A 12,114-nucleotide genomic window follows, 5' to 3' on the forward strand; every position below is an offset into this window, starting at 1 on the left:
CATTTTCATCCATCCTGGATTTAGAATAGACCAGGTTGGAAGAGACCTTAGAGATCATCATCTCCAACCCATCATATAATAGAGTAAACCAGGCTGGAAAAGACCTTCAAGATCATTGTATCCAACCTATCATCCGACACCACCTAATCAACCAAACCATGCAACCAAGCACCCTGTCAAGTCTCCTCCTGAACACCTCCAGTGATGGTGACTCCACCACCTCCCCAGGCAGCCTAACCTCCAGCCTAAACCTCCCCTAGTGCAGCCTGAGACTGTGCCCTCTTGTTCTGGTGCTGGTTGCATCCAACACCATCTAATCAACTAAACCATGGCACTAAGCACCCCATCAAGTCTCTGGTTCTTTTGGTTCTTGTGGCAGCTAAACTTTTGTCCTGCTTTTCAGAACTGTGTTGGGATGAAGGAGACCTCCCCAAGGAGCGCAGGGAAGGCCAGGCCAGCTTCCAGCCGAGATCTAACCTGCCTTGACAAGAGAAAGAAGCTCCTCCAAGCTAAGCCAACCAACCACACTCCGCTGTACGCTTCCACCACCACAAAAGCAAGCAAAGAAAACAATGGAGACTTCTCACGTTGGACTTCGGCAAAGACGTTTATTATGCTCATTGTTGGGTTGCTGTGGTACCTCCTCTGCTCTGCCCACAGGGGTGGCACAAAGTGCTGTTACCATTTTGCAGCTGACGATGCCGGCGGTACAAATCAAAACCCCATCTCCAACCTCAAAACTCCATTAGAAACACAGGAAGAAAAGATCAACATTGACCAAATGGAAAAGGGGAGGGGGGCAAAAAAAAAAAAGATGGGATGGAAAGAATTATTACCTTTTCTTTTTTGTTTTGTTTTTTTCTCTCCTTTATTTCTCAAGCTTCCAAGACAGGATTACAAACAACAGAGAGCAAAAGTAAAGCTAGAAACGAAATTACTTGACAGCATCTGGTTTAAAAAAAAAACAAAATTACAGCTAAAGAAACCTAACAAAAAGTTGAATAAAACAGTTAACTAGAAATGAAAACACAAAAAAGAAAAGGGGGGGAAAAAAAAAACCCAAACAAAACAACAAACCAAACATTTTTTACACTCTTTTGATAGTTGTCCGGGGATTTTTCTTTTATTTCTTTAAAATAATTCATACAAATGGTTACAGTCACAAACATGGTTTTTAAACCCCTCCCCCCCACCCAAAAAAAAATGAAACCAAACCCCAAACAAACAGGAGAAAAAAAAATAAACCAACACCCCCCACCCCACCCCCCCAAAAAAAAATATTGCTAGCCTACCACATTACCAGGAAGGAATCAATGTAGGCAATGAAATGCTGCTACTTTTCAGTAGTCTAGTGCCTTTTTCTCCATACCACCGATAATATATACTTGAACTGGTGACAAAAAGCACAACTCTCCTTTATACAAAACCCCTCGGTGTTGTTTAATTCCTCTAAGTCTCTTTGCAAGGTCATCTCTCCTTTTGTGTGTGTGTGTGTGGGATGGGTTAAGACCCATCCTGAAAACAGGGGAGGGAAGGGCCGGCGAGCGATGCGCCCGCCCCGGCAGGGCACGGGGGGCAAACGAGCGAGCGCTGCGCCCACCTCGGCAGGACCCGGGGGGCGAGCGAGCACTGCGGCCCCCCACTGGCAGGGCCCGGGGAGGTAGCAAGCGAGCGCTGCGCCCTCCCCCGGCAGGGCCCGGGGGGGCAAGTGAGCGAGCGCGGCGCCCACCCCGGCAGGACCCAGGGAGGGAGCGAGCGCTGCGCCCACCCCGGCAGGACCCGGGGGGCGAGCACTGCGGCCGCCCCGGCAGGACCCGGGGAGGGAGCGAGCGAGCGCTGCGCCCACCCCGGCAGGACCCGGGGAGGGAGGGAGGGAGCGAGCGCTGCACCCTCCCCCGGCAGAGCATTTTTCCCCCCCTGGGAAACCCAGTCTATTCCATTCCCCCCCTCCCTCCCTGCCCAGCTAGGGTATAAAAACCGCTCTGTGCGTTTTTGGTTTAGTTTTTGTAAATCAGGGAATTAGCGCCAAAAATCAGGAGAAACTGTTGGGGGTTTTGTTTGTTTTGTGGTTGGTTTTGTTTGTTAGTTTTTTTTTTTCTCCCCGTGTGGTTTTTTTTTTGTTGTTTTTAACGTTTTTACTAAACCACCCTAAAAAATAAGACAAGCAGGTAGAAAAAACAATGCACTGTGTGGCGTAGTAGAAAGAAAAATGGGAAAAAATTCATTGTCCTGAGAAGTCTGCCAACTGCCTCGTTCTGGGGCATGGTTTTAAAATATAAAAGAAAGGATTTTTTTAGTCTTTTTTATTATTATTATTATTATTCTTTTTTTCATCTCAAAATCGGTTTGCTGAATGCCTCCCTTCACGGGTTTCTCCCCTTCCCCTCCCCTCCCCCCCTCGTTGACAGCTAAGCAAACAAACCCTTTTTGTTGTTGGTTTTTTTTTTTTTTGCTCTTTTTTCTTCTTTTTTAAGGTTCTAAAAACTGTACACAGACAAGTACATTCATGATATAATTAACTACTAACTTCTCTTGCTTAACAAAGAACCCATAGGACACAGAAACAGTGAGCAGTCCACGGGACAGGGACAAACTACAATTGATACGGAGGGGAAAAAAAAAGGTTTCCAAATCTTCTCTCTCTCTCTTTTTTTTTGTAATCTTTTTGTTTTTCCTCTTTTTTTTTGTTTTCCTCTCTCTCTCTCTCTCTCCTGTCTCCCACCTTTTCCTTTCACACTGTAAATTGGACCAGTTTCTAGAACAAGAATCGTCTCCTCCTGTTAAGTTCATGGTTCTGCCTTGACTCCAAATCCAGGGTTGCGTTTCGTTGGTTTGTTTCCAGGCGCGGAAGCCGGAGTCTCCGGAGCTGGGAATGCTGTTCTCTCCTAGGCTACAATTGGTCGCTGGGGTGGTCTCTATCAGCTTCTGGTTTGACAGTTTGGCCAGGGGAAGGAGCGTGGGGCGGGTGGGCTACAGCGGGGAGGCCGTGTGATAAAGACATGGGGTTAGGGACTATTCCTTCTACCGCTGCTGGGATGCCGGTGGAGGCCACGCTTACAACGCCTGGGGGGTACCTGCTGAGAGAAGGAAACCAGAACATAGGTGAGGACCAAGGCATGGGTGACCAGACAGCCCCCCCCTGCCTCCTTCCACACATACAGAGGTGCTGCTTGTGTCTTCAGAGCAGCAAGAGGGCCAGCTGGTTAAGCTCCAGGTGAGATACCACACACAGATGCTGCTAAAGAAAGCAAAAGCTGAGTTCTACCCAAATGAGAAATGAGTTTTGTTGGATTGTTCATAGAACCCATAAGGTTGGAAAAGACCTCAAAGATCATCAAGTCCAACTTGTCACCCAACACCTCATGACTACTAAACCATGGCACCAAGTGCCACATCCAATCCCCTCTTGAACACCTCCAGGGATGGTGACTCCACCACCTCCCTGGGCAGCACATTCCAACAGCTAACAACTCTCTCTGGGAAGAACTTTCTCCTCACCTCCAGCCTAAACTTCCCCTGGTGCAGCTTGGGACTGTGTCCCCTTGTTCTGGCGCTGGTTGCCTGGGAGAAGAGACCAACCCCCACCTGGCTACAACCTCCCTTCAGGTAGTTGTAGAGAGAAATAAGGTTTCCCCTGAGCCTCCTCTCCTCCAGGCTAAGCAACCTCAGCTCCCTCAGCCTCTCCTCACAGGGCTGTCTGTGCTTGAGGCCTCTCCCCAGCCTTGTTGCCCTTCTCTGGACACATTCAAGAGTCTCAATGTCCTTAAACTGAGGGGCCCAGAACTGGATACAGTACTCAAGATGTGGCCTAACCAGTGCTGAGTACAGGGGCAGAATGACTTCCCTGCTCCTGCTGGCCACACTATTCCTGATGCAGGCCAGGTTCTTCAGGTTTAACAGCATGAGTGACAGCAGAGCCAAGGAAATAACCTGAAAGCATTGCTCCTCTCAAAAGTATACCTTGGCAATAAACAATTCAAGCTTGGTCCATACAATAGCTATCTGTTCCCCATGATTCTTCCTGAAGTTGACCTTTGGGAAGTTCTTAAATTTCATTGTTGTTTAAAACAAAAAAAATAAAAGGCAGCAGTCACAGCCACACTCTCAAGATGACAAATTCAAGCCTGCTGCACCTGAGTGACTCTTCCAGTCTCACACCTGCCAGTGCACTTGTCTGCAGAACCAGGACAGGTGCTTTGGGCAGGCTGCAGCAAAGAGATCAAATGAAACACTGCAGGGGGCTTTAAAGATTTGTTACCCCTGGATGAACACCGAGACTGAAAGATTCCACAAATTCCAAGTCACCCTCTGGTTCAGCTTGCTTTCACGATGGCTCTGATGTCAGGAGGCCAACAAAAACCTTGCAAACCTCCAGATTCCATCCTGGAGCTCAGAGGCAGCTGATGAGCACAGGTATGCCAGTGCTGTGTGTACCCAGCAGCCACACAGCAACACCTCTAACAAAAGCTCCTCAATTATTGGCAAGTCACCTTGCAATGGCCACTGAACACTGGCCCTTTGCCTCTCCTCTCCATCATTACCCCACCCACTCTTCCCTTACCCTCTGCCCACCCAAGCATGCAGTGAGAAGCCTGAACACCCAAACCAACTCTTCCTGTGCCATTTGCTGCCCTGGCATTTACTCAGGAAACTGAAAGGGAGAACAGGCCCTGCTAGCCCTGTCACATCATGCTGCTGTGGATTTCCTTCTCATCAGAGCTCACTGCCAAATGCACCAGGGAATTTCACCCTGTCCCAGCAGCACTTTTTCCAAAGTAAGGATGGGGCAGCACAAACATGCCTGAGGTTCCCTCAAATTCAGACAAAAATTAGTGCAGACCTTATGCAAAACTCAGTGGAGGAAAAAAGCTGGATGAAAGCACACCTATTTTGAACGTTACAATCGCAATAGACCAAACCAGGTTGGAAGAGACCTTCAAGATCATCGTGTCCAACCTATCAACTAATCTAACCCACCTATAAAGGACACAGCTGCCCACTGCAGGCTTGAACCCATGACTCTGGGATTAAGGGTCCCATGCTCTACCAACTGAGCTAACTGATTATCACAATAACCTCTTCCAACCTGGTTTATTCTATACTATTTGTTCTTTTTTCCTTCAATCATGGGAGCTGTTCTTTGTAAGCAGTGTGCCAGAGGAGCTCAGCATGGCTGAGACACCACACATTACTGCTCTCTTCATCCTGGGAAAAATTCCTACAGATCTTAAGAGGCTGTACTCTGGGATGGACAAGCAGAATGTGACACACCACACCACTGGCCTCCCAGATAGCTTGGCTCACAGGTGTAGACATTTGTGGGGCTTCCTATGCTAACTCCTTCTCCAGAGATGCTCCTTAGAATTAATTTGCAGTTGCTAATGGAATTAGTTGCTTGTTTTGGTACCTCAGTTTGAATTTGATTAATTCAGATTGGCTTCAATTCCTATGAAACCTGTCAGCCTGGGTCTTGTTTTATTTATTCAGGTTTAATTTCAAAGTAGTTTATCTGTTGCTCTAGGTGATTCATAAAAAAACAGCAGCAAGTTACAGAAGCTTCCATGTGAAAGCCCAGTGCTGCAACCAACATAAACCTCTGGGAGAAGAGACCAACCTCCACCTGGCTCCAGCCTTCTTTGAGGGAGTTGTAGAGAGCAGTGAGCTCTCCCCTCGGCCTCCTTTTCTCCAGGCTAAACAACCCCGGTTCCCTCAGCTGCTCCTCACCAGATCTGTTCTCTAGACCCTTCACCAGCTTTGTTGCCTTCCTCTGACCATGCTCCAGCACCTCAATGTCCTCCTTGGAGAGAGGACCCAATATTACAGATACCAGAACCCCTCTACAGAAACTACTCTGACAATTCCTTACCTTGCTTTGCCATTCTCTTTTCAGTTTCTGTCCCAATCCTGCCTCTGACAAACTCAACAGCCTCTAGACACAGGCATTTCTATCCCACACAACCTTCCTTATGCTGCTATTTATTGCTTTTTTTATTGTCAACCAGCAAATACACTCCCTCCAACACTTCACAAAGATGCTCCAAATCTTCCTCCTCTGGCAGCACTAAATTGAAATGTTTTCCAGTTAAAATGTCCACTGAATTAAGTGTTTGTGAAAAAGCAGCAGCAGATCAGTTACACCACCTCCTTCACATGCTCTCACCCCCCCTTTCTTAATTTAGGAAGAAAGAGACAGTGCCCCTCTTAATTACAACTGAAAGGCAACTGTAATTTGTGTTGATCTCATTTTTCAAACCACAGAAACCCCCTGAACTCTTCATGCTGTGCTCAAGAAACTGGGTCTGTCCCAAATGAGCTCAAAAATCTAAGTGCATGCTGTGAGCTTACATCAGTGTGAAAGTCACTGGAGAAATAACTCACCATCAATCAGCTCCTGAGTTACCAACACCTAACTAGTCTCATTCAAGTGCCTCCTCAGTAGCTGACACATCTCCTACACAGCAGAAGGCAGAAAGAAGTGTCCCTGTGTATCAACTGCACAATCAGTGGCTGTAGAAGTTCACTCTGCCCACTCTGTTACACAGGACATGGCTGGGGGTGGTTAACAGGCAGCCCACAGTAACAAACAGAGCAGTAACACAAGCCCAGAGCCTCTGTGCTGCCTCACCCAGGCTGCTACAGACAGCTCCTTCTCAGGAACACCTTCACTCAAGGAACAGCTCTCATGTGTGTGACCTTTTGTGTTGGTAGGCACCTTGCATTTTACACAGTAAGGGTTTTGTTTTCCACAGAACAGGACCATTTTCAGAATATCTAAGATTGTATTCTCAATGTTCTAGAGATGTCACAGTATCTGATAATTGAGTAGTTCTGTCCTACACCAAAATACAAGGCAATGTTACACCCAGAACAGAACAGCCTCCCTGGTTTTAGTTCACCCAAAGAGCTATTTGCATTTTTTAACATATAAATTATTATCCCAGGTCTTATCTTCTAATGCAATTACATGACTGTGATACAGTTATTAGCACATCTGAAACATCACACTGCCTGTGAAAGGCTCCAGAACTCAGCCAGTTTAACATAATCTTGGACTGCAAAGAAAAAGCAGGGGGAAAAAAATTGTTTGGAATAATCAATTCAAATTCTGTACTTAATCCAGGTGGGAATTAAGCATCAGCAAATTCTGCTACTGACACCAATTTCTTCATAAAGCCTGAGCTTCAAGTTCTGCATATTTTATACTGCACAAAACAATAACTGCCTTCAGCCCCACTCAAACACTGTTTTATCACCCCTCCAAAAAGCAGCTTTTAGTATCTGTTGTCTGACTCCTGATGTCTCCCTCAAAATCCCTCAAATGAATTTCATTCTGAACTTGAAAGTAACTGAAGTCAGGATTAATTTAAGATCAATTTTCTTTGTTGAAAAAACAAGACTGAAAGAAGGTCTAAACCAGGCATTCAGCTCTGAGCTGATCCTGGTTTTATCTCAGTACCTATGGTCTTGGCCTTGTAAATCATTAACTCCCCAAACATTCCTAAGTTAAAACCCATTTCCAGCTGTGAGACCTGCTTCTGCTGAACTTGGGCCCTCCAAAATGAGAACAAACAACTGCATTTTAGTTGGGCACACAACCCTGCTCCTAAGCCATGCCATGGCTAGAGTCATCCTCCCTGCTCAGCAGCACCTGCCCTTGGGCCTCAGCAGCACTGCCCCAAGCTGAGCTCCACAGACCCACAAGCTATGAGGAGAGCAGATGCTGCTGCAGGCACCACAGGTACTTTTGCCAACAACAAACATCTTGAACTGATGGGAAACAACACACTGACCAAATCAAAGTTACTCTTCTGCTTTGGTGCACTCAGGGCTACTGCTAAGGAGATTCTGGCAGAGGGTGGTGATGCTTCCCCCATCATCTGCCCCTCACTGTCTGAGGAGACTGTTAAAGCCACTGGGACAGAGCGCGTTGCCTCACTCCACTGCAGAGCACAGCTAGGCTCTCACATGAGGTAACACACAAAGACCCTGCATCTACTGAAAGCATTGGGGCAGCCCTCCTGAAGGAGGACAAAGGAAAGAGGTTTATGAAGAGAGACAGCAGAAAGATCAGGACAAAGAAGCATAAAAGAGTCATGTAAGGACTGCGCTGTCCCCTCCCTCAAGGCATGAGGGGGAAGAGGCTCTTTGGAGCTCTCTCAGTCACTTCCATCCTACTTAGGAGAAAATTCCATCATAAAGGATAAAACATGGCAGATATTTTTCATAAATAAAAACTGTGTGGAGCTGGCTGCTAGGGAAAATCTGCTGCTGGAAGAGCTGCCAGGGCTAAAGGGACAGAGAAACTCTCAAAGTAACTAAGGACTGGACACACTGGATGTAAAAACACCTGCCCCTTTCTATTAATTATTAAAAGCTGCTTTCACAGTTGGCTGAGAACACATAGATCAAGTCCCTCAATTGCTTTTGTTTAAAAATTAAACAAATAACTTAAAACCCACTATTTTAAACATTTTCATAACAGCCACAGGCTACTCCACTGCTTTCACCACTGAGTCTTCTGTCTGCAGGCCACAGAACCACACAACAAGGGTTTATGACAGGAATTTCTTCTGTAACCTCTTGCTGCATCATTACCTTCAGCAAAAGGAACCAACTGCCACTGCCCCTCACTGATAGCCAGAGTGTCCTACTGGGATGTGCAGGGAACTGTGTGCTGTTCAGGTACCACTAACCACACAAAAAAGGCAAGAAAAGGAAGGGTACTCCTACTGTGTGACTGCCACTGGCAAAGCAAAATCACTCTCCTGAAAGCAACAATTATGGAAACAAAATAGCTGGGCCCAATGCCACCCATAAGGGGGTCTGTTGCTGCTTCTGGAACACCTTCCCTGAACTGCACACCTGCACACTCACCTGTATGCAGCACCATTAAGCTCTGGATGAACAACTCCAGGATCCATGCTGGCCCAATGTGTAGCTGCAGTCAAATGATCTTTGTTAACACAGTTTTTCAGACTGTCTGGAATACGACCTGGGATGAAGCGAGGGAGAGGAAAGAAGACTCCATTAAAATTGTATATCTTATGCTCTTAATGCATCCATGTTACAAAGAACTACAAGTATTTGCATATTTAAATCAGCACATAAAAACACAATAAGCTTATGTTTGATTATCACTGCTCTGGAGCCTCAGCACAAGGACTGGCTCCAACAAAAGGATGGGCAGACGCTTCAGTTTCCTCTAAAATAGAGGGGAACAGTCCTGTTAAGGCTGTCAGAGGAGGAGTTCAGGAAGTGCCTTTAGTCACCATCCAGAGGAGACCCTGCAGAGGCTGAAGTGACACTCAGCTGCCAGCCTCTCTAGGCACACTGGCTGCTTTCTGTGGAGCAGAGCAATGTGCTGGCACTGAGCTGCTCTCAAGGTGACACAGATGGCCCCTGTGTCTGAAGAGCATTCAGCCTAGATTGCCAAGGGGGAAACAGCAAAGTCCTACTAAAGAGAGAACATTAGTGCTTAATGAATCATTTTCCAGTATGAAAATCCTTCCTTTTATTTCAGGCTACAAGGGATTCAAACCAATGCCAAATGGCTCACTCTTCTCATTTTATTTATTAGCAGTGCATGCTCAAGACAGAAGTGTTTTCTCTCATGTGCACAGCTCACAATTACATGGTAGTTATGTAACAAATGACTTTGCTCTTTAAAATGCCAGACTGCTTTAGCAACGCTTCAAAGAGAGGAGCATCTAAACCAGAGTGCCCTCCCAACAGCACACTGACAACCTTGTGCTGACAGAGCTGTCGAGAGGGGAGCATCACTAGAGCAGCATGAAGCTCTGCATGCTTTATCTCTGAACACTGCAGCTTGAAAGACACTAAAATTCCAGACAGTCCCCTAAAACCAGTTGGGATGAAGAAGGGTGGAAAAATACAAAGGAGCTAAGAAGAAAAGGACACAGAACTGCTCCTGACAAGCACAAGGAGACATCTTGTAAAATCTCTGAAAGATGCCAGAAGCATCTCAATGACCTGCAGTCAAACGTATCAAATGGGTAAATATTTACAAGCAGCACCACCACCAACAGCAGGTTTGGCACATTTCTGTTCCATGGCCAACGTGCTGCTTCTGCAGTGTCTGCCTTCCCTGTGATGGCACTAAAGCACCTTAATGAGCTGTTCCAGCGCTGAGAACACACTGAGTGGGTATTTGCTCATGTCTACGTTCCAAATACAAGAAGTGGTAAACAAAACCTAAGGCTGGTTCTCCTCAGCCTTTTTCAAGCCTGGAGACCCAAAAAGGCTGTTCCAAACCACGAGGCAGTGAAGGAGCCGAGGTGACGGATGCCTACCTGTGATCGCCCTCCGGATCTCTCGCGCAGCTTCCTCCCGCATCTCGATGGAGGCTTGTTCACTGTACCAGGCTGCATGTGGGGTACAGATCAGGTTTGGGGCATCCTTCAAGGGGCCCTGACTAAAGCTAAATGAAGATTTAAAACAAGATCAAATGACAAAAACAACTGGGTGAGGGGAAAGAAGGAAGGGAAGGGGGTGGAATCCAGATGGATTTGCACATACACAGATTAACTTCAACTACACAAGAACCGCATTTCTGTTTCTTGTTGGGTTTGATTTCAGTTCTATCAGTTAATTGAACACATTATTCAAGGCATAAATAAGCCACAATCACCTCTTACAGGCTCAAAGGGTAGAATCTAAGCATAGCAGCAACATTAGCTTCTGTCCAATGTACTGATTGGTAACTACAGCCACTGCCACCTCGGCTGCGGGGCAGCAATGCATGAAGCAAGGCCCGGATCAGTGCAGGATGCCATTCCCTGGCTCCATTTCATCAGTCTGACTCCCACTGCATTAACCAACAAAGCCCTGATCTCTTAAGAGTCACTATGTGACATGTAGTCACTTAAAGGAAAAACCTTGCCATTATTTCCAAATGAAAAGTGTGCCCAGCAGCAGTCTCAAGCCTTTTTTTTCCCCATTATTACTTTAATGATTCAGTTATTTTTATCTGTTATTTTTAACTACCTTTTGTTTTCCTCTTCCTTTATAGAAACCCCCACAGAAATAAGATTTATTTTGGGGGAAAACAATAGATCTGTATCAAAGTGCTGTCACAGATACAGAGGAAAGAAACTTGCTCCTCCTATTTATTTCCAGTTTTAAACACCTTACAATCAATTGTAACAGCAGGAGAACAAATACTTTCAGGAAAAAAAAAGCAGGCAAGTGATAAAAGGATAGATTTCACCTGCAGTTCAATCAGCATCAGAGTATCTGGCCAAACTCTTGAGTAAAGAGTTGCCCACTGACATCAGACAGGCAGCACTGAGCCAATGGAAATGAAGGCCACAGCCCTGCCACTGAATCTCCACAGATGGCATCTCCATGCAGCACCTGGGGCTGCTCTGGCCTGCTGGGGCAGAGCTGAGACCTGAGCTGGGACAAATGGATGTAGCTGGAAATCTCTTCAGCTGTTAGATTTTGGCTTTGCACAACATTGCTGCAATGCAATGACTGCATTTAGAAGTCACTGAATGCAGGGTAGGCACAAATAGCATTAAATATTTGTGACATGGCATTGTGTTGCAGTAGATATAAAAACTGGACCTTAAGGGATGCTATTCTAGTTTTTGAACGCTTCCATTTCCACTCCCCGAGCTGACAGTGAGAAACTGTCCTCTCTCTCTCCAGTCTTTACAGCCTGCCCTCAAGTCCTGCATCTGTTCCTCTTCAAAAACTCATGTGGATTGTTCCAGTTAAAATGAACATTTCTCCCTGCCCAGACTGAGGCAGGCTTTGGGACACACAAGCACTAAGCCTCTTGTCCTAGCTCCAGAAGTCAGGCTCTGGACTCAAGGACATTTCAAAGAGGCTCATGTCTGACTAAGGGTGCTGGTGTCATAACATCAATGCCACACTGGGGAGTGGTTCATATCTGCTCTGCTTGGTGTTACTCAAAACACTAGGCTTGTGCTAAGCCAATGACAGCAGAGTTACTACTGGCCTGATAAAGGGTTAAACAAAACCAAATCTGCTCTCTGGTCACCTCACCATTTTTTGGGCCCTGCTGCTTTTCTGCTTCTCCTGCAGAGGCAACCCAAACAAAAGTCTTTTGCCAGGATGGTGTCCTGAGGT

At 46.3% G+C, this 12,114-nt stretch overlaps 1 protein-coding gene across 7 annotated transcripts in view; it reads right to left on the minus strand.

Moving 5' to 3' along the window:
- Nucleotides 1-588: 588 nt before the first annotated feature.
- The window catches only part of CTBP1 (C-terminal binding protein 1), a 210,664-nt gene continuing 199,138 nt past the window's right edge, over nt 589-12,114 (minus strand). For 5 of the 7 annotated variants that reach the window (XM_068149549.1, XM_068149553.1, XM_068149555.1 and 2 more), the window contains 3 exons: nt 10,311-10,438; nt 8,875-8,992; nt 589-3,077 (listed from right to left, as the gene is read on the minus strand). In XM_068149549.1, coding sequence (XP_068005650.1) covers nt 2,891-3,077; nt 8,875-8,992; nt 10,311-10,438 — 433 coding nt within the window. In that variant the 3' untranslated portion in view covers nt 589-2,890. The remainder of the gene's footprint in view (nt 3,078-8,874; nt 8,993-10,310; nt 10,439-12,114) is intronic. The other 2 variants (XM_068149551.1, XM_068149550.1) reach the window with 2 other exon arrangements.

This window comes from Melanerpes formicivorus, unplaced genomic scaffold (assembly GCF_026170545.1).
Source record: "Melanerpes formicivorus ecotype bairdi unplaced genomic scaffold, bMelFor1.0.p_v2 SCAF_18, whole genome shotgun sequence".
Taxonomy (NCBI): domain Eukaryota; kingdom Metazoa; phylum Chordata; class Aves; order Piciformes; family Picidae; genus Melanerpes; species Melanerpes formicivorus.